At 42.9% G+C, this 22,648-nt stretch overlaps 1 protein-coding gene across 1 annotated transcript in view; it reads left to right on the top strand.

Annotated features, from left to right (window-relative positions):
- Positions 1–19,338, top strand: part of ngfra (nerve growth factor receptor a (TNFR superfamily, member 16)) — a 42,324-nt gene extending 22,986 nt beyond the window's left edge. Inside the window, exons 4-6 of the mRNA XM_080487979.1 lie at positions 3,251–3,491; positions 5,694–5,938; positions 14,850–19,338. Coding sequence (XP_080344105.1) covers positions 3,251–3,491; positions 5,694–5,938; positions 14,850–14,902 — 539 coding nt within the window. The 3' untranslated portion in view covers positions 14,903–19,338. The remainder of the gene's footprint in view (positions 1–3,250; positions 3,492–5,693; positions 5,939–14,849) is intronic.
- Positions 19,339–22,648: the final 3,310 nt, after the last annotated feature.

Genomic DNA, 22,648 nt, shown 5'->3' with positions numbered 1-22,648 from the left:
TCTCTACCAAAAATGACCACAACCTCAACTTAAAGCCATTTTTAATGAAACCTTCTGGTGCAAAATACAGTGAAATGCCCCCAAAACTCTTATAGCTGGTGCGTCATGCAGGTTTTCACAAACTCACACTGACAGCATGGCTTCGAGACGAATGCTAGTTTGCTCGCTGTGTTGTGTCCACCACTCTTAAGAAATTTGTCCCAAAAAAATCTATGTTTTCTTTGAAATTTTTACCATTTGCTCTGTGGTTTAGCTGGATTGAGGTCTGTCGTTTGCTGGTTTTGACTCACAGGCCTTATGTAAGACACCTCTGGTATAGAATATGTCAAAACATAAGGCCAAAATTGCCAGAGGGTCCTGCCACCACAACGTAAAAACGAAATTTAAGCCGTTCAAAAAGGAGAAAGTCAGGTTCCATTTTCACGCACAACAAAATTGAACGAGTTGATTTGTTTTGACTAAAAATTGCAGCGTTTTGAAATTTGACTTTGTAAATGTTAATTTTTTAGCTTCAGTTTATGATGCTCACATTTTACTTTTATGACCAACCTTTCATGAAAATGGCCTTTAAATGTGTGAGAACCGTGACTGACATCTATCTACAATACTAGACATGTGTTAAATCAACAGCTTCATGAAATTGATGTGAACTTCAGTTAGAAGTGCCTGGTAACAAATTGCCTCCCCAAATGAGTGAAGGAGAAATTGTCGTTGCCCCTCACAATGATCAAAGTTGCCCATCTCTGTTCTGCTCTGGCAGAGTTCATCGCAGTGCACACACAGAGGAACTCACACACTCACATTCAAATTTTCAATCAAAAGAATGCACAGGGAGAATATGCAAACTCCACACAGCTCTTAAAAGACGGCAGACATGGAGACACACATTTCAGAGGAGAATCTCTTGAGCACCAGTCAAATCAAATGATGAACATCGGCTGTTGCAGCCTAAACGCCAGCAGAGATGCATTAATAAGTAATAAAAAAAATGACTTATGGTGACCCTTTGAGCAATTTCCAGCTTATTAAGTCACTATATCTTTTAGATTGCTGTTACTTTCTTTGGCTGTTTATAACTTTTTAAAAGTGTCTGTGCTGTGAAACAAGCACCAAGAACCTTACATCGCCCATTTAACAATTTCAAGGCCTCTATTAATATTTAATAAACAGTTCTAATGCACTTATGTTGACCATTAATAAATCCTTCAGCAACTATTACTCTGCCGATGTCTTCTGAGTACACAGATAAACAGGGACAGTGTCGTAAAACTCAAGTTTGATATACATAGTGTATGATTAACACTAACCTAAAACACCTGTACATCTAGTTATAACTACATTTTAGTGTGTAATAAACATTTTATTGAGCGTTTAGACGGTTGTCATAAATGCTATACAGGGAAACTCCTAATAAAATTTAGAATATAGGATCATGATACCCGGGAGCTGAAACAATCCAAACATGTTTGAGACTAGATGACCCCTAAAGTATTTGGGAAAGTGTGTCCCTGGCTTTGGCCTTGAAGGAAGCCTCCGGGGGTCTCCGCAGGGTTAATCCTGTGAGCGCCGGTACAAAGCTAATGAGGAGCAGCCCGAGGTTCTGCTGGGAATTACAGGCTCAGATGTGAAGCAGGCAGCAGGGTCTCCGTCCCCACCAGGCTGCAGAGCTCAGGGGCGCCTGGGGTTTCTTTGGCTGGACGGACCCTCTGCAGCGAGGAATCGGCGGATTACCCTGTGAACATTTCTACCATCTGACTGCTTCTCGTAGAGCTTCCTCCGAAACAAAAGCCAGAAAAGTGGCAGATTTGATGAGTAATTTGCAGAACAAGTCGTGACCGTCTCAGAGAACAGGAAGGAAAACTACACAGAATAATTAATTAGAGGAGAACGATTTATAAAAATGACTTCTTTACAGGCTTGGCTATGATGGAAACCAGACCCACCCAGTAGCACAGTGCTTCGGGTTAAGGCTACACTCAAAGTGACGACCTTCTAAAGCTCCAGACTTTGTTCTGCGTGGATCCATATGGCCCCTGATGTCGTGCAACGAGCAGAAATCACACGGTCGGAGATTGAGGAGAGAGCAAAGACCTGGCTTTTACAGGGCCTAACCCCAGCGTGGGGTGCGTTGGTGTGTGGCAGATATCTGCCGTCCTCCCCCTCCTTAGCTGTGGAGCATTCCTTTTTTTTTTCCTTCCTGCGTGCAGCAACTGAGCCAGAACCCATCTGTCTATCAGAAACAGCTGCCGCATGAGTGCGGCGGCGCATCAGACATCTGGCTGGGGACTTGGTGACTGTGCACCAGCAAACACGTCTCCTGCAAATATACTTGTGTGTCCTCATGATAGAATTTCTTTTTAGCCACGCTTGACAGGAGGGAAATTTGGTTGAGATATCCACGATGCCCACAGCATAAATTCTAATCCCTTGATTTCCTTCGCGTCAACAGCAGGGTAAACTTCTCACTTTTACAGTCAGGTCGGGACCGATCAAGACGTCTAGTAACTATTGTTGTTTTCTGGTGCAAAACCGTGGGGTAGAAATGTGTGGTTTGGGAGTTAGCTGTATTCCTGCAGGAGGGATTTAATTTTGCGACAGATGTTCCACATTCCCTCGGGATGGATCGCAAATAACTTTGGTTTAATTTCTCATCATTAATGAGGCTGCAATTTCAAAAATGTCTGTGTAACTAGAGACATCATGATTAGCCCTAGTTGACCCTCTTAACTATCGGCAAGAAAAAAACTGACTCTGAAAATGTTTGTGTCGTTTATGGTTGTTTCTGTTTTGACCATGAAGAATTCCCTCAGCTGGTCCCTCAAAACTTCCTCATTTAAATTGGCTTTATGATGATGTAGCATTCATTTTTCTTGCCAAATGCTCAGATTTGAAGAAATATACACATATGGCTCTGTTCTACCGTACTGTATGTGGACCCTGAACTTAAGTGTGTTTGAAACCAATGGCCGAGTTTGTGTTTTTTTTTATTGGCTTGTTGAGGTTTATTTTCCTTTATTTCTAGTGTATATTCGATAACTTCCTCCACCAACACGTCCAACTCCACTACGGTGATCATTTTCATGTAAACATGGAGTAGTTAAACATACAAACTACTCTTTGAGATGATTTTCTCCGTAATCACCCAGAAAACTGAGTTTTTGCTCTCTTCATGCAGGCTCCATATGTGTTGGCATTTATTTTAGAGAACCTGTGTAATCCTGTTTTACGAGCAATCTCTCCTCTCTTGCAGACCCTGACCTCCCCACCTACGTCACTCCCACCTCAGACATGGATCTGTTTTCGCCGTCGTTCCCTTACGACCTCTTCCCGGGGCGCTCCGACAGCCCGCTGCCCGGCGCAGAGACGACCACGTCCAGCGCCGGATCCCCTCGCTTCCTGGGCCACGGCCTCAACGAGAACCTCATCCCCATCTACTGCTCCATCCTGGCCGCCATGGTGGTGGGCCTGGTGGCGTACATCGTTTTTAAGAGGTCAGTGAGATGGAAGGAAAACGGGATGAAAAGCTGCTCTGCGGTTAAATACATTAGCACAATTGAGTTTTACGCCTCGGCCCCTATACAATCTAGGACAGAGAGGATGAATAGTGATGGAGACGGTGGCCTGGATGGAGCCGGCGGCGGTGGCGGCGCGTGTGCCTTTAACACAGATGTCGCTTCAGGCAACAACCAGCCTGTGAAAATAAAGCTATAAGGTAGCAGGAAAAGTATTTAGTCCTGTTGTGGTAAAAGAGGTTTTTGACCCACTTCTGGAGAAACACCCCGTAATGAGCTTTTCTTAAAGAACAACAACAACAACAGCAACACTTAATGCATCACAGAGGTCACACACACAAACACACATGCAAGCACTCAGACAGACAGATACCAGCCCGCGCTCACACACATCTGAAGCGAGTAAACAAGCTCATTAGAAGCATTGATTGTTTGAAAAGTGCCGACCGGACGAAATTCGAGTGCCATATTTATCAGCGTAGTCACGCACACATCTGCGTAGTGCTCCTCGTGTGCTTATTGCGGAGCACCTACGGGCTCTAAGTCATGTGTATTTCCAGCACTTTATAAGTAGAGGTGTTAACAGTACTGTTGCACTCAATACCTCATGAATATTTTAATCCTCGTTTCGTGAGTCATTTCTCTTCTGCTCGGGAAGCGAGAGGAGGGAGGCGTTAAGCTTCCTTCTGCTTTCTGAACATAAATACACAATGATGTGCAAGAAGCAAAAACCTAGTATCCTCACCAAGGCCAAGGAAGAACAGGGGTGGGCCACAAACAGCAGAATGACAACACAAAGGAGGAAAATTAGAAAGCTTTACTATAATGTTGTGCTTTTTCTAGTTAATTTACTGGTGACTTTAGTGTTTCAGTTAGAATAGTGAACATGACACAACACAGAGGCCGTATTTTTTAAAGTAGCAAGCTTTGAAAAGCTGCAAAATACCTAAAATCTAGGTTTTTGTGAATTTGGATTGCATTTTTTACTAGAAGATAGCACTCAATATGGGTTCATGCAAATAAATACTAGGTTCAGGTTCAGGTTTTTAGGAAAAACATATTGTATTGAATATGTGTGTTTGTACATCTACACAGGAAGACATTTGGAATTGTTAGAAAACTTTGATTTAAAAGCTTATTCATCATGTTCATCAGGGCTGCTCGTGTTAAATACATAATTATTCGAAGAGGAGCAATCTCTAGGGACCAAACTCTGATCAAGTATTAAGTATTTGTTAGGGTTAGGGTTAGGGTTAGGGTTTGAACACCAAAGTTGCATCAGTTGCTTGATGGTTCCTCTGCTACCATGACGGCTAGCAGACTGAATTGTTGTGTCTTCTGTACAATGCAATTGGAAATTGTGTGAAGATGAAGTCTTGCTTTGAGGAAATACTCGCCTTGAATTAGGCATCAGTGTCTGTTTCAATTGTAAAATATCGGCACTGAGTCTTTGAACACCTTCCTCCCAGTGGTGTCCATCCTCCTTGGACAAGTGACATGCAAGGCGACTCTTTTTAGTGAAAATCTCTCCATCGTATTTGCTCGTTGCCTTATAATTTTAGGGTAATTTGTTGGTTTGCAATATTTGCCTCATAATGACCCGCCCTGCTGTGTGTCTGATTGATAACCGTGCAGCCAGTACTAGCCAATTAGAGGCAGAGTAGGGTGGGTCATGGCTTCCTCGTCCTGCTGAGTGGTGCATCATGGGGGATTTGGAAGTGGGTGTTTTCTCGCGTATGTCCTGGACTACACCACCGCTTCCCGCCCCGCTACACAGATGTTCAACATTAGATCATGTTCAGAGTCCTTCCTGATGTTACTTAATGAGTTAATAGGTGTAAAATCGGATTTTGCATTCATGCTCTGTACTGTTTGTTCCTGTCTTACTAACTTGTTTGCGAAACAATGGGGCGAACGCACACGCTCTTTCATTCCCTTACTTTCATTTGAGTTTTTGTTCGCTTTGGTCGTAGACAGGCTGGAATAACAGTTGAAATATCCTCACAGACAGTTCAATAAAACGCAAACCTCGTTTTGAAAGCAATTGCCTTTTGAAATTTCCAGCCGACTTGTTTTCGTCTGGCTCACGACTTCCCCCGTGAAATCGAGCCGTCTAGACCTCGCTTAGGACGGCGTAACTGTCGGGTATCAGACCTCATCTGACGCGCCACTTCTCCACAGGTGGAATAGCTGCAAGCAGAACAAGCAGGCGGCTAATAACCGCGCAGCTACAAACAACCAGATGGTGACGCCGGAGGGAGAGAAGCTGCACAGCGACAGTGGGATCTCGGTGGACAGTCAGAGTCTGCAGGAGCAGCAGCAGCAGCAGCAGCAGCAGCAGCAGCAGCAGCAGCAACAGCAACAGCAACAGGCCCAGGCCGAAGTCCAGGCCCAGCCCGCACACTCACACTCACCCGAACAGATCGGTAAGAGCTCAAAACCAACAAATGATGCAGCTATGTCGGTGGCAGTGCAATTTTGGCCAATTTCTATAAAAGTATCATAATATTTGTTTAATCTCGATAGTGTAAAACACCTTCTATTTTTTTTTTTTGACCTTCACTCATTTCATGTGGGGAAGCGGTTTTTAGTTTAACTGCTTCATGTTTCCAGACCCAAATGTTCCACATTGGAGCTTTTTGGATTGGTTCCTCCCTCATGGGCAAAGCCTGGGAACCTCATTCCTGTGTGTGTTTTCTCAAATTATTCTCAATTTTCATTTCTTTCTGGGTTGAAAAATGAAGAAGTGGTTGGCACTGCTGGCTCAGAGTGAGAACATCCTCGGTTTGAGCTTTTTGGGGCTTTCTGTGCAGAGTTTGCATGTTCTCTTCATGTGTGCATGGATACATTTCAAACAATATATGCATTTAAGATTAATTGGTGACTCTCCATTGCCTGTAGATGTAAAGGAGTCGCTATTTAGCATGGCAGGTTTAGGATGAAGTTTGAAGCAGCATAGAAGACGCTTGGATGAATTTTTGTGTGTTTCTGTGTGGATCAGTGGTGCAGTGGTTGATACTGTTGGTAGTTTTATAGTTGACAGTCACAGTAATAATCCACCTTGGTCTGTCCATATCAATGTCTGTGTACGCCATTGTTAATGTTTATAGTGTATTGTTCTCTCCGACGTGTAAACTTGGCCTAATAAGAATGAGTGAATATATGTGTGGTTGCATATCTGGCAATTTGTATTCAAGCAAAGTAATAATTGTCGAGCTTAGCTTGTTAAAAAAAACAACCAAAAAACCCAAATCTCCTCAGCTCCAATCTCCAGTCGTTCCATGTGGCGAAGCTGGTTTTCATTTATGCGTTTGAGCCGCCCGGCGTTTCAGAAGCTCCATGCCTCCCAGGCAAAGACTGCACATTAGGTGTCAAAACCTCAGAAAATACCAATAAAACTGATCATTCTTCTGGTGCCTTTGAGCTTCTTCACCTTTTAATAACACCTTATTACATCACAGAAACTTTGCTTCAACTCTAGACTGGAGACATTCCTCCGTCACGCTGCGGTATCCCAACTGCCAAAGAAAGTCATTGTCAATTACATCAAAATAGTCTGCTGAGATGTGTGGTTGTGTGTTGTTTTTTTTTCTTTTTTTTTCCCCGCCTAAGAGCAAAGACACATTGCTGTGGATTGAGATCAAAAACAATATATCACCTCACAGCAGGAGCAACACCTCCGTGTCGCTGCCAAATCCTCCGTGCGTGCACGATATATTAGACTGCAGGAATGCACAGGTTGCGACTGTGGGAAACTGCAATAACACAAATATCAGGTAGATTTTAATGTGGCTGTATTCCTCCTAATCAAAATCAACCATTATAATGAGGCTGAGAGTTTCAGTGTTGACAGACACAGATTCTGTTCCAGCCAGTGCACATGAGGGAAGTAATGTACAAGCAGGGTATGCAGGCGCTTGTGTTTGATCTATATTTGCCTTTACTACCCTTACTACTCTTCTATATTTGACTCTGCAGACTCAGGAGGTATTTGGAGTGCAGGTCTGGAGGGCCAATTTTTGCTGCACGTTCTCACAGGCCAGACAAACTCTTAAAAGGTTTTTGTAAGATGAACTCGCTAAACGAAGTCTGGCCTGCAACCAACAATAAGCACTTAACAGATCTATCATAAAGCAATTTAGCATTTGCTTAATTTACTTCTTGTGGTTTAGTGCATTAAGAGGGAGAAACACAGATGAGGGTTTTGAGTGTTGTTTTTGTTGTTTGTTACAGTTACTGTGTCTTTCATTGTTGGAATGAAGCCGGGGTCATTCAGTGTCAAATCTGCCGGGTTCACAAAAGAAAAATAATTTTTTGAAAAACGTCTATAATCCGGTGTTTAAAATAGATATTCATCGGATATTCAAGATTCTATTCAGGATAATTCAGACACGAGTTATGAATTTGACGTGAAAAGTCAAAATCTCATGTGAAGCCGTTTAATGTCAGAAAAAACAAATAACATTTTGTATATAAAACCTTTAAAAGTATTTAAGAAATAGTTTTGTTTTCCCTCCATTCTGGTTGTAGTCCCTTTCTTGTTTCACGTTCCTTTTTGATTCAGCTTTTGATTGAGTTTGGATTTTATTTTTTGTTTCCTCTTGTGAAGGGAAGTTTTATCTTTGGAATAGGAATGATTTTTTAGGAGTCTCTTACGTTTTGGAAAGTCAGTCCTGCATTTGGATTCTCTGTCCGTGACAGAAAACACCCATGCACGAAGGGAGAACACACAACGTCTCGGTCCACTCGAGTCTGGGACGCTATTTTTATGACGGAAGATTGTTAACTATTACACCATTGTGCGGCCTTTAGTAAAATACCTTAAAACCTAAAAATAAAACCTACAAAAGAACTGGAAAAAGTCAAAACCATCAGCATGTTGAAATGCTCCAATAGGACATTAAGTCCACCAAGCAGAATGGACTGTGAGTCACACGGGAAAGCACTTTAGATTTTAGAGTTTAAGAGTCCTCGCACATTTTAGCTTTGTGGTTTTGGGATTTGAAGCTGAATATTCACATTTATTTATTTTATTGCAATGGTACTCTAAATTTAAATATTCCAACATCTCAGTGTTACCTATCAAGATTTTAATGCAAAAACAGCTCCAAAATTGAACATTTTTGGGCAAATCATAGCAAAGAAAAAAAAAGGTGTTTTCGGTGAGCTATTGAAGAAATTAAACATCTACTGGTTGGGAAATTCCATTGAAAATTTCAGGCATCCAGCACGAGTTCTATGACATTTGCTGTTTGCAACAAACTCACACAGCTGTTGTGTGGTGCATTATTGATGAAGTCAATCTAGGATGGTCAGTTGGAAGGCTTCTTCTGAGTTCACACTTATAATGGCCATTGAAGAAAAAGCTATAAATCGTTGGCAAATATACTTGAATGACTGAACCCCTGATCTTATCCAAAATGTCCCCAGAACAGACGTTTTCAAATTTAGTGAGCTGCAGCTGCAAAATGATCCAACCTAAGATAAATGGATGAGGGTCAAGGAAACATTCTGTGATTTCCATACTTTTGAAATAAACCAAAGAGCCTTGTAACGGTGACTCAGTGACATGCATGACATGACTCCTGTAGCGGAGGCAAAGCACATCAAACGTTTCTCTTTTTCTTTTTAGTCGTACCTTCTTGGAAAGGCTCTGCTTTCAGAGAGAGCAGAGTGTGGTACTGGCACAGGAAGTCCAGGGCACTTCTACTCCCTGTACGTTATATTAAACACATAAATCTTTCCAAAACAGTGCACAAATTGCAGTTGTTTTTATTAAGAGAGTCTCCAAATCAGCTGAAATCTAAGGTTTCTCGTTCATGTTTACTGTGCTGCAGGAAGTTGTGTTTGCATGGGGACTCATTCCGGTCGCAGTGAAATACACACTTGGTGCACAAATGAGTACTAAAGCTGTAGGACAGTGCACAATGGACTCAAAAAAAGATTTGTTTTTAATAGTGTTTGGAAAACAGAGGTACATTTTAGAAGAACGGTAATCACCATGGCTGGAGAAATGGTACTCAGTTAGGGGACCAGCAATAGGGAACAAAGGAAAACTACATGAGCACTACCTTTTTCAACTACACCAGCCTAACAAATCTGAAATAAAAAATAAAAAGATGCTGCTCTATTCACTCAATTAATACAAAATCCCACAACATTAAAATGTTTCTTCAGAAAGCATTAATTAGTTGAAGAAAAGTGTCCCTGACATGATCCCATAAGAGCTGATCTATTCATCAAACCATTACGTGAAATCAAGGTAAAACTGAAGGTCGTCTTCTTGTTTACACTCAATTTTAATACTTGAGCAAGAGCTTAAACCGTCACTTGGGAGGACAACAATGACTTTAGAATAAAAGATTTGCTCTACAAAGAACGAGAAGGGCTTTCAAAGTATCACAGTGTCGAGAAGTCTAGTCTGAAGTATCGTCAAGAACTTCAAGGAGAGCCACACAGTTACAGAACAAGCAAGGCAGAAAGGAGAGAGCCAACTAGTTTAAAGACTCTGGAAAGCCAAGTGAGAGATGTGTCTAAAGACCCTGGAACAACAGCCAAGACATCAGTGAACGACTCAGGAATGGACCTGGACTTCCGCAGGACAGACACCTTCCCGTTAAAGTGAAGTATTCTTTGGACGACCTGGAGAGAGATCGTGCAGACTGAAGCTCTTTGGCTATCAAGAGGAGCCTGGTGCTTAGAGAGAGAATGGACAGGCGGACAACCCAAAGCCATTAGTTTCCACTATGAAACGCCGCAATGGGAGTATTAAGCTGTGAGAAAGCTCTGGTAAATCTACAGTTTGGAATCTTGGAAAGGTGAAAGGGATTGTGAAGGAACGATTTGGGTTGATTTTTATAAGAAAACCTCAAAAACTCGCTGGCAAACACGAGAGTCAGTCACAACAATATGCCGCCCCCAGAAGTCAAAAAGTGAACATTATAGACCTGCCTGCACTAAACTTTGGCTAGAAAAAAATCTGTGGGGGAACTGTGATTGAAGGTCAAGGCCAGAAGAACATCCAACCTGGAGGAAGTGGGCCATATTGGCCAAGGAAGAACGCGTTGACATTTCTAAGGAGCGATGTCTGAGAACATCTGAAAACCACAACATATGACTGTAATATGCTATTTAGGAAAAGAGATACACGACTAGTGATGTTTGGCTGATGATAGTTTGAATCACATAGTTTTTGTCAAGAATTTTTTATTATTTTTTTCCTGTACTAAGTAATGAAACCATCCAGAATCGAAGGACATTTGGAAGCTTTATTTTATAATCCTTTGCTCTGTTGGGAAATTCCCTTTTCAAAGGATTTCCAACCTGATCTGTGAGATTAATATTTTTGGTCCCGTCTTCTTTGTATTAATTCATGTGATCTGAGCATTTGACTCACTGACGCTGGCTACAAACACAAAGGGTGTGGTCCCAGCGGCCCTGAGCGGCTGAAAACAAAGGAGTCTAACCTTTTACCAGCAGACGGGAGAGTAAAAGTAAGTGCAGCACGAACGAGAAGCGACCACTCGACAATGTACAGCCATGCGCTTCCATTCAATACTGGAACGGCACTTACATTAAATAGATGAACCCAGCTCCCTCGCTCGATCTTTACATCAACCTGAGAGGCTTTTTACCTGAACAATAAGAAGAAGTGTAGTCATGAGCTTGTAATTCAGTCAGCTGTTTTCTTTCCCCCTCCAAGCTTTCTCATCCTTGGGATGTCATTATATATTTTCTTTTTCATTCCTTCGAGGCTTATTATGCTAAGATTAAGAAATAGGCTTGTTAGCATAATATTATCCCCAAATAACCAACAGCTGACAAATCTTCCCTTGAATGATCCATGCCTCTGTGTTGTGTCTGTGATCGCCATTACAGTTTAATGAGGCTTGGGAAAAGCTCATTTTGTTTTTGTGCTTTACCTCTTCCCATTCTGCCACTCGACCAAATGCGAGGCCCGCTGTACGTCGGATAAAAGAAGGAATTTCCTTTGGGGAGCGGAGAAGCGGCTTGGCGTGGGTTCAGCGAGGGAACGGCCGCCTGGTTAACCCTGTCGCCTCCTCAACTGATCGGCTCATTAGCAGGTGTTACGAGATGGGATCCAGGCCCCGCTCAGAATCTGCTCGTAGCGTCAGTGTTTAGCACGTGCTAATTGGCATTAGCACCGACTGCCGGCTGCAGAAACCACTAAAAAAACAACTGTTGCTCTCATAGGGGGGACGGACAGTGGGGGGTGGATGGGGTTGTCATTTATTCCACAACCAACTGGGTCTGTTAAAAAACACACAAGGGCGAGAATATGCGGCATAAATCCACGCTGAACCAGTGAACCATATTTTTATTGGTTTCGAAAAGCAATGGGAGCAGCTTCATTCAAAACAAGTGAAATAAGCTTTAAAAAAAAGGGAGAGCTTCAGGAAAATAGAGCAGAAATTGTCTCCCCAGCTTTGACTGACAACATTGAAAGTGGGTGCTCCCCCTCGTATGAGTCACCGGCGGAGGGCCGAGAGCTTCTGCATGAAGGGTGCTCGGCCTCATTTCAGACCGCTCGTCTCGACTAAATGGAGGCATCTATCTGAAGCTCCCCTTCCACCCGTGACCCTCAACCAAGTTGTGCATACTGAATGTGTTTAAAATGTAAACAAGTCTCTAAACCATGGGTCACTTTGGCTAATCGAAGAACCCCTGTCCTGCGTTTGACCACACAAAAAGGAGTCAAAGCAGCCGTCAATCTGAACGCAAAGGGATCGTCAGAGGTTCTGAAAGAAATCTGGATTTGGCTGCTGAGGCTTAGCAAGTGAGTAGAACTGGTACAGCAGCAGGTGCACACTCTGGGATATAAATAATGCAGGCTGTTATTCATCAGAATCCAGAGGAAAATCACTTGCTTGGTTTTGATGTGAGATAGAAGAGGCCCGTCTGAAAGCCCCAGTGGGAAGAGACTCTTTATACAATCAACCTCTATCAAAAGGTTACTGTTGGGTTTAAGTCAACATTCATGAAGGAAACATTCTGTGTTGGGAGCCCGAGGCTCCTGCAGGAGATTCACAGTATATCACTCATTGTGCAGCGCCATACGACTGCAAGTTACAGATATGGAATTGCTGAGCCATGTAAAGAATTGCTCTCCAGTTAAAACAGCAGGGATGACTCACGACTGGCTGTCATCTTCCCACATGAGTACGTTTTGATAAGACTTATCTGGAAATTGCTTTGCCCCAGTTTTAAGAGTCTGACTGTGAAGGTGACAGTAGGAACGTTGCTGTGCATATGTCGAGGGTTCATTTGATGCAGAGAAGCAGCAGTCGTCACGTGAAAGGCTAATTAATTTTGATAATTGGCAGGATAAGCAGATTGTTGCTCGATCTGCTGGTCCACTGGTACAGAGGCGCTGAAAGCTACGTAGTGAGCATGCTTAAAACCAAACCATTTGTTCATTCATGTATCAGTGAATACTTTTCTACAATTCAACCTCAGTCGGCAAATTTACAGACTTTACTGTGGCTCAGAGTCCAATCAGGAGGGCCTAAATGTGTTCATTAGAAAAGAAAAGAGGTGGGTTACAAAGCTGTGCACAGATCAGGAGGTTACGTTTCAGAGAAGATCTGACTGAACAGTTTCAGGGCAAGACAGCTCGTATTGATTCTCGAGATGAGGTTGGAGTCTATAAAACACGGGAACAATGTTGCTGTTATTATCAGTGCTGCCTGTGAGATGAAACCCAAGCAGTTGGTTTGAAGCAAAAGTGCAGGTGCGTGTGTGCGTGTGCGTGTGTGTGTGTGTGTGTGTGTGTGTGTGTGTGTGTGTGTGTGTGTGTGTGTGTGTGTGTGTGTGTGTGTGTGTGTGCGTGTGTGTTACAGATGGCTGCTCGCTTACTGTCTCTCTGGTCTGTGTCATGGTCGATGCCTGTGGAGTGTCTGTTCAAAACAGGAAGGAAGAGCACGGAGAGCTACAGACTGTCACTGGACACAGTCAGCGTTGATACACAGACAAAGTAGAGAAGCCAGCTCCAGCGAGCTCAGCGCAGCTATGACACTAAAACGTTTGGAGGGAGGGTTTGAGGGGAGACAGGCGCAGTGGAGACAGAGGGCCGACAAAGGAAAACCCCCTCTCCCAAAGCTTTAAAATCAACTCTCTTGTATCACACTTGTGGGGCACAAGGATGCATTGATACAGAATGGAAAACACACAGCGGACTTGGGGGTCCTCTCAGGAACGCCTTTGCATTCCCCGGCCGTTTCCAAGGCTCCACTCAATTGACAGCAGGTTAAGAGGTTTGTGGGAAAAGCGAGCATTTGTCTCCCATCCTCATGCAGCTAATGACTCCAGTTGAACAGGTTCAGATGAGTGAGTGACACCACAGGGCCCCCTGCAGGGTAAAACTGCGATTATCAGGACATCCAGTGGATTGCCATTAAATCTTCTTACAGCACTACATGTCTTAGATTAACCTCTGCTCTTTTTGGATTTCTATATATTTGCCCAAATACACACATTCTTCACCCTTTCTCTAGTGTAAGTACAGGCACTGAACTGTAATCAGTGTATAAAAGCAAAAAGCAACCCTATAAAGCAGCTTTTTACTGGCTGTTTTGTGGCACATTGGTAAAGTGGTTTCTCTCCACATCAAGTTCCAGCCAAAGACATGCTTGTGAGGGTAATTGGTAATTCTAAGTTTTCTGTTTGTGTGAGCTTGTTTCTCTGTATCAGCCCTGCAGTGGTCGGCTGAACTGTTTACGTTTCAAGGATAGTGAGAGTCTATCCCAGCCAGTGTGGATGAAGCAGGGATAGATGATGTATGACTGGATGATTTCTATTCTTGGAGCAGACACCACATGATAATTCCTCATAGATGTCAGCTACGTTGCCAATCTCGACCTGCTCTGAATTCAGTGGCATTCATCTCACTTCCATACGTGTGGCTACTAGTTTTGTAGTATTCACATTCATAAATTTAAAGCAGGGCAATGAAGTCGTTCCTAAATTTGCATGTTCTTCCTGTACCTTTCTGACTTTTACTCCGGGTACTTCTCACAATCCTCCACAATCCAAGATACGTATGTAAAATCAACTGACGACTCTAATGTGGCTGCTGGAGGATTTACAGTGTGTGTGAGTGATGGTGGTGGCATTGCCTCCACCTCCCTCGGGATAAGATTTCATTCAAAACCATTTGGTGGGATTCCGGAGCCAAAACCCTTTATCATATGATTTCCCCACCAACAGCGTGGGTTGGAACTAGTGGAAACGCAAAGAGGCTGTGCAAAGGAGACTGATATTTAATCCAGTGTATTTAGTTTGAATCTGATGTATTTCTTTTTACTTCTCTCTCTGCAGTGGTGAGGGTGGACGGTGGGCCCCAGTCCGAGTCACCTCCCCCTGAAGTCTGAGGAAGAGGAGGAGGAAGAGGAGGGGTCCAAGCAGCAGACAGGGGAGAAGAGACCGGGGACTTGAACCGTGGACCAAAACGACAGAGATGAGGGAACGAGGGGCCATGCAGAGAACGTAAAGACTGACTCCGATTTTATGTCTGAAGTGGGCCGCAGAGCAAAACAGCTTCTCGACATTAACGGACCTCCCAGCACCCTCGGGCCACAGGCCGACTCTTCACCCCTGCATAAACAGTCACTCATTGTGCCTGGACACAACCTCTACGGCAATATCAACCACTATCTGACCCAGTTACGTAGATATATGCTGCTGCATTTCCTATTAACTGACTATTCCAGTACGTTGACACATGAAATAATTCTCAGTCATCTTCTGCCCTTTCCTAAGCATCCCGTTTTCTGTTCAAATCTCTGATCACTTGCCGTGAAACAACTGTGCCTGAGAGGTAAATAGGCAGAGAAGTACTCTTCGGAGAGATTGGGGGAGCTTCTTCCTCTGTGGTATCCCCCTCTCAGATAATCCAGCGCCTCTCTCTCTCTCCATAGGATTCACTCTATTAGACCCCCACCGTCAACAGCAGCGGGGGAACCGTGAGTCACTCCCAACTTCTGAAGTTTCTCCTTCCCGTTTCATTTTCGTCTCATGTAGCGCTTCAGCATGAAACGCCTGCGTCACTATTCTAGGCGGCCAGCATCATCCGATGAAGGTCAATTATGGCGTGGGCTGTTCGGCATTCGCTTGTTTATTCCTCCGTGCTAACAGCGGGACCCAGGGATTGTGTTTCGGTAATTCCATGCTCCGAAATGTAACACGCTCGAATGTGTCTCCTGTTTGTGGTTGAATGCTTTCATCTGGTGGCTTGGGTTTGGCGGCTGACTCAGCGGGGTGCCTCCACAGTCCTGAATGAGCAGCATGAGAGGAACATCTCCGGACCGTGGAGCTCTGCTGACTCATTGCACTGAGCCGAGGGGAAGGGGGGGGGGGGGGGGGGGGGGGGGGGGGGGGAAGACAGCAGCAGCTGTAACGTCATTCGACAAAAAATCCTGCAACCAGGAAGCCCATCTATAATAATTTCTCCTTGCTGAGCAAAGAATTGGGACAACCCTCAGAGGCACACTTTCCTCTAATGATCCTGACAAGCATCTCCGTCTCCACACACACACTCCCTCCCTTCTCAGCCTCGCATGCAGCTCCACCTGCGTCGCAGAGGCTGAAGCGCTGAGGTGCTAATGCTTTGTCAATGGCACCCGCGTCAACACAGGGTCCATTAGAGAGAGACGTCCTGACAGGCAGGTAGTAATTACCTCAGGGTTTCAGCTTTGTTTACCCTCTGCCTCCACTCTCATCAGAACTAAGGCCGTGGACAACAGAGGGGCTGTGTGGCGCTCGCCGAAGCCTCGCCGTGACATTACACATCCCTTATCCAACTTTGAAGCTGCTGACATTTACTACATCGCCAGGGTGATATAAAAGCACTTAGTCCAGGTCTACTTCTAAGGCTGGGTCGCACCTTTTATCACAAAGGACCACTTTTATGTTTGCCCCCCACCAATCCCCCCCCCCGCCCCCCCACCCCCACCCCCCCCCAATCCCACCCCGCTCTCCTGCTGCTTTCATTAACAGTAACAGCAGTCAATATAGATGCAATGCCAGAGAACCTTTCAGTAGTTTGAGCTTGACTGCAATGCATTATTTCATTTCAGTTCCTACAGGGGGCACAAACCTTCTCAGGGTACCTCTTGTGGAGAGACACGGCGAGAATCATAAAGAGATCTTCACAGGTTTTATGAGCTGGAAGGTAGACGGGCAACGATTAAAGGCAGAGGAGAAAGATGTGGGTGACGCGTAGTGTCAGATTCCAACATCATTTAGAAAATAATAAATCATTAAAGGACCTTATAGCTTTTAATATGTCTTGCAGAAACGTCATTAAATGTGTAACCTAACAATACACATAATCCGCTGTCCAAGTTGTTTATTCTTTCCATAAGTTTGGGTCTTAAACTGTTGAAATTCTCTATTTTGTTCTTCACTCAGACATTACCTGGCTGAAAAGCAGCTATCAAAATGATTTAGCACTTATAATTAACCTACAGTAATTGGTGTGTGCCTATTGCTCCAATTGTAGATAGTGTTTTCAGCCTAATTTAACAGTGAGAGCCGATAACGTAAAGTGTGTAAAGTGATCGCTGCTGAGGCAGGCGTAACTCTGCTCAGCTCTCCATCAAAGTGGCACTTCACTTAAATCAATCAGCTTTTTCATCTCACAAAAGGGTTTACTCGCTTTTCTATAGCAGCTCCCGCCATAACATTTGTTAAACTTTTTTGTTTTTTTGGTTGTTGTTTAAGATGCGAGCCAGTAAACAAACAATTGTTACCATATAGAAATGTATTACGTTAGAAATGTTTCATGTTTATGTAGTTTGATTTGCACTGACACAAAGTGTTTGATCGATCAATTCCCACAAGTATGCTTGTGTTAAATATGTAGACGAGACCGTCAAGGGTGAGATATTTTCATTCCATGTAAGATTACACACCATTTTCAAGTTTAAAGGTAGGTAAGAACATCTGGTTAGCTGACTTTAAACTCTAAAAAGAAGAACTCCACCGACCGGCAGCTTTATATCTGACCAATAAACACATCACTGCTCATTTGTTTCATCCTGAACTAAAATGGAAAGAAGGCATGGGGTTTTACTATTGAGTTATGCAATCATCCCCATACGATTTGGTATTAGTCCTTTTATCCAACACCCAACAGGAGTGCAGAATAAAACGATTACCTTTAAAAGAAAATAAGATGTGTTTACTTGTTAGTGAAGCTGGTAAAGCGAGTGCAGGATGGATAGAAAGTGTCACAAAGAGGGGAAGTAGGCAGAGAATGTGAGTCATTATATCTGGTGCGATGCCGCACACAGGTCGATCACATGGTCACCAACATCTCGAGACAATTAAACTTTCTGGCCTCTTCTCCTCTTGTGATTCATGAATCACGGCAGCATAATGAATGGGAACGGACAAAAGTGGTAAAAGAAAAAAGAAGAGAGAAATAGAAAAAAAAGAGCTCCTCTGCTGATGTGGTGTGGGCATGTGAGCAGACACACACACACACGCACACACACACACACACACACACACACACACACACACACACACACACACACACACACACACACACACACACACACACACACACACACACACACACACACACACACACACACACACACACAGAGAAAGTGTATGATTCACTCCTCTGGTGAGAGGGTCGGTATGATTCATCCGGATCCTAGCTGTGGCGGTGACATTAAAGCAGCCGCTGTTACAGTGTGAGTGACCAGAGTGTTGATTTAGAGGAAAGAGAAAAAAAGAAGAAAAAAAAACACCCCTGGACGCCATCTCCCGAGACCCAATCAGCCCTCCAGCAGCGCACTCGTCTACCCTGAACTGACTCACTCCGTTCCTCTGACAGCGTCTGAAGGGAGACGCTACAATATAAGAATGTACAACCTGATTATCAACAGAAAATTATGCAAGACACATTCAGAAAACAAGTTTGCCCTAACTTTTGGTTGTGAGTGCTTTATTTTTGTCTTTGCATTTTCCTGTTGGTTTATATTAGGAATAGTATTACACTTTTTGAAATCAGTATTTTTTCTAACTGACGTTATTTTGTAGCACTTATTAGATGTAATCTGGATGCGCTCAAAGAGTGCACCACAGTTCAAGTGCCTGTGTACAGTGTTCAGTGTGTCTTTGAGTTCAAACTTATTTTATTGTTTTGCATTGTTTTCCACTTATTGTTGGGTTTTTATGTGCATTTCTTCTTCTTTTGTTTTTTTTATATTTTGAGAGCTAATGAAGGTTTTTAGTCGATACAAGTCAGCACTAGAATTGAACCTTGGAGACGCAAGCAAACTGTATAAACTTTGCACCGATATCGAGACTTACAGTGGGCTACACAAAGGTTGCCAGTGATCACATACTGTATGTTAACATGCTATAAATACAGGCAACCGATAGGGTGATGTAGCATTCTGAAAACATATACATGCCAACTACAACTTCTATTCTGAAACGTACATAGGCTTTGTCGATAGAAATCAGCTCTACTGTGCAGATGTTTTGCATGTACAGTACGTTTTTTTCACATACCTCCATGCCAGAGGCAACGGGACATGTAACCTGCAGTGCTGTGGAAACTATGGGGGAGGTTCACTGTGATTCTCCGTGACGACATTACTTGATCCAGACAGATCAGGAGCTGGTCCCCAGAACAAATGAATGTCATCTGTAGTTACCGACTAATGTAAAAATGCATTGTGTAAATGTGAATTTCTTAGAGTTGATACGAGATATAAAAATAAAATGTAAAAAAAAAAACCAATGCGTGCAAGTAAATCTATAACAAAATAAACAGAGATGTCATTGCATCATGTGTTCCGTGTCTACCTCTTCTTACCCTAACTGAGCCGGATGCAGGCACTGGAAGAACAGAACAACTTGTGAAATCAGGCCATTGTGCTGCTCTTTAAATCTAATAAACATCCATCAGTCTTATTGTCACAAAATCACATGGACTAATTGCAAGTGGGGTCATCCTGGGCAGGTCGCTGTTTCTGGTTTAACCCATTTCTGTCGGGCCATATGTGAATTATTCAATTAAAAATCTTTTCACCACAATCATCTCTATCCACCGGTGTTTGCCAGGGCTATGTCCTCCGTCCTATTCTTTTCATTGTTTGCCCCCCCCCCCCCCCCCCCCCCTTTACTACTTGTTTCATGTATATGCAGTTTCAATGTTATGCAGATGACAAGCAACTCTATCACAGTACCTCCCCGACTTGCCCACCCACTTCCACGGTCAACAAGAAATTAAGTCATGCTTCCCATTGAACTGGCACCTATTGAGGTTTTCCTTAAAGGCACCAAATCTATAATCACCAACTTCTCCAGTTTTGCTCTGACTCCCCAAATGAACTCGGTTTTCCCACCTCACCTCAGGTCAGTTTACACGACAACGCTTTCAAGTGAAAATGGAAACTTTCATGGAGTCTGTTCACAGCAACAGAACCAGGGCAGGAATGTCTTGTCTCATTTCTTTGTAGAAGAATAAGTTACATCCCCCTCCAGAAATAGATGTGAAAGACAGCGATCCTCAAATTCAGGGTATCATGTTCAGTTCGTTCTGACCTCTACGAGGAGTGTGAAATGAAAAGAATCTTGTCTTCATATCGGAGAGATGGAAAGCGAGAGGTGGTGGATGTTAGAAATGGGCTGAAGACACTGAGTGAGCGAAAGTGACCAACAACCAGTAATAACATTATTGAACCATGAACACTTTACTTGGTCTGCATATTATAGCACTTGTTCATTAGGATTAAAAATAAGACTTGCATTTTGCATTTATCTAGTTGCCACAAAATATGGTATAACATTTTAGGGCTGAGGGCACAAGTCATAGGAAATAAAACCTTGGGATGTGATTAGAATTTGACCATGTTTGCTTTGCAGTTTATACTTTAAATAAAACTGTATGTAACCATAAAAAGTTGTTCTCTGTCCATTTCCTAATACTTCCCCAAACAGCCGTCTGATTCCATGTGATTTTAGTATCTTTGGTCTATGAAAGAAAACTCAAGTCTTCATTATGAAAACAACATTCAGTCTGTTAAAAACTTTTCTTTTTTCACATATGAGCCTCATGAAAAGGCGGATCATCTTATATTTGGATCAATAACAGTCTGGGACTTTTCTCAAATTTGCTGTCAGCTCTACTTTTCGTTTTCGGTTGTGGTTCCTATTAGCGGCGCCGCAGCTCCAAGCCAGTACTGCTTAACATCCCTCCTGTGTCCAGTGATTTGTGTCTATGTGTGTATTTAGGCCAATGAGCAACGGGTGTTTGGAAAAAGTGAAAGCAATAACATGTGATATAAATGTTTGCATTAATCAATTAATGTTTCGAGTTCTGACGCGCTTTATGTCGGAGGAAATAAAACAAGATTAAAGAAATAATTCTGTGTAGCTGTGCCTATAAATCGAGGCACATGTGAGTGAAAAAGGCAGTTCAAAGCTTCATATCAACAGAAGAGTAACGTCAGACTCAAGGTCATGCTGCTGTAATGAACAACAGGACAATTGTAATTATCTTCCACTGAATCACTCTAATACTCAGGAGGAGAGAAATCTCTCTCCAGGGATGTTGCTCAATTATTATGTTCACATTTACCAAGACTTTTTTAATCAAACTAAATAGTGAAGAAATCGCAAAACATCAAATATATAATTTTTTTTGTCTTGATCTTAAAAAAAAAAATCCCATAATTGTTGAGATTTCTGAGATTTGATCGATTTAAGATCAGCTTGTCATGAGAGGGCTGGCAAAAACCTCACTGAGATTACCGTTTGATAGAGAAACATTAAATGATTTCTTCCCACAGCATAAAGAATAGAGTTTAAAAAGTCCAGATGTCAAGTCACATCGATGTAAGAAATTCAGTTTTGGGTTTCACAAAAACACCCAAAACCATTTGTGAAAATGACCTCAAGCAAATGAAAATAAAATGCTCAAACCAGAAAGTATGGAGAGTTGGACTGGCAGCCAAACCACAGTAAAAAGCAGGAACATATGTGAGTGTGGCTGTTGAGTCTTATCATCACTTAAACATTCGGGGGTCCGGTGGGATTTCCCTCCTGCTACGAGATTAGTCCAGTGATGAATCCTTCATTGTAACAAAAAAAAGAAAGAAAGACGCAGGACAAGACTGAGAAAACTACAGTGAATGCTATGAGAGTCGCCTCCAAGAAAGGGTGATGAAATGTTTCTCCACAGGTTTTTCTCCTTCTTCACTGAGTCGTATAGGAGGCCCCTGAATGCAGCAAATCAGACCAAGATGAGGTCCAACGATAAACTGAAAAAAGTTCATTCAATCAGCAGGGAATCATTTATAAGAAGACACAAATCAAGATTAATCAAGACTGCGACTTGGCTGAAATGACAGCGACAGAGAGAGAGAGAAAAAGAAAAACGCCATAAAGAGATAAAAGGAAACAGACACGCCAGGACGTTCGAACATCCTCAGGGCGAAACAAGTCAAACATGTGACATAAAGAAGACATGGACACACCTTCAGCTCATACACATCCGAGCTGCTGTTTTGGCTCCAGGGGCTTTTAAACGCAACACGTTTTCGCCAAGAGCTCCGATAAGTTTCATTTGCATACGCAGCAGCTCAGCTCCCTCGGTGCAGTATGTATATCTGTGTCGCCCTGATGCTGCGCTGCATGTCTAATAGATTTCTGACAGAGAAACAGATTTCCTGTAATGGAAAACAAAGACATCAGAAGAACGATCTCTTTCGGGGTCTTGAATACTAACCATGTGTATGCTTTAGTAGGGACTGTGAGACACATGGCCCCTTATGTTTCTGCTTAACCCAAAGTCTGCTGATCACGTAAATGACAAAAAAAAAAAAAAAAGAATCACCATAGACACCAAGTAGACAAAGACCACTGCTATCAGCTTTAACAATAGCAGATGCTCGCTATATTGTTGTTGACCTATTAAAATGCAAAGAAATGCGGAGTTTGTGAAGAGACCTTGACATGGAGAACTGATGTTTTTTTTACATGATAGTGTGTAATAAATACATACAGTGAATACTTTAGCATCTATTCACCATCAGCTATGATTTGTGAAGACTTAATTCCCAATTACTCAAAGCATAAAAGTCTTCAAGATT

This window comes from Lipophrys pholis (genome assembly GCF_963383615.2).
Source record: "Lipophrys pholis genome assembly, chromosome: 19".
Lineage (NCBI taxonomy): Eukaryota > Metazoa > Chordata > Actinopteri > Blenniiformes > Blenniidae > Lipophrys > Lipophrys pholis.
This window is presented reverse-complemented; position numbering and strand designations above follow the sequence as displayed.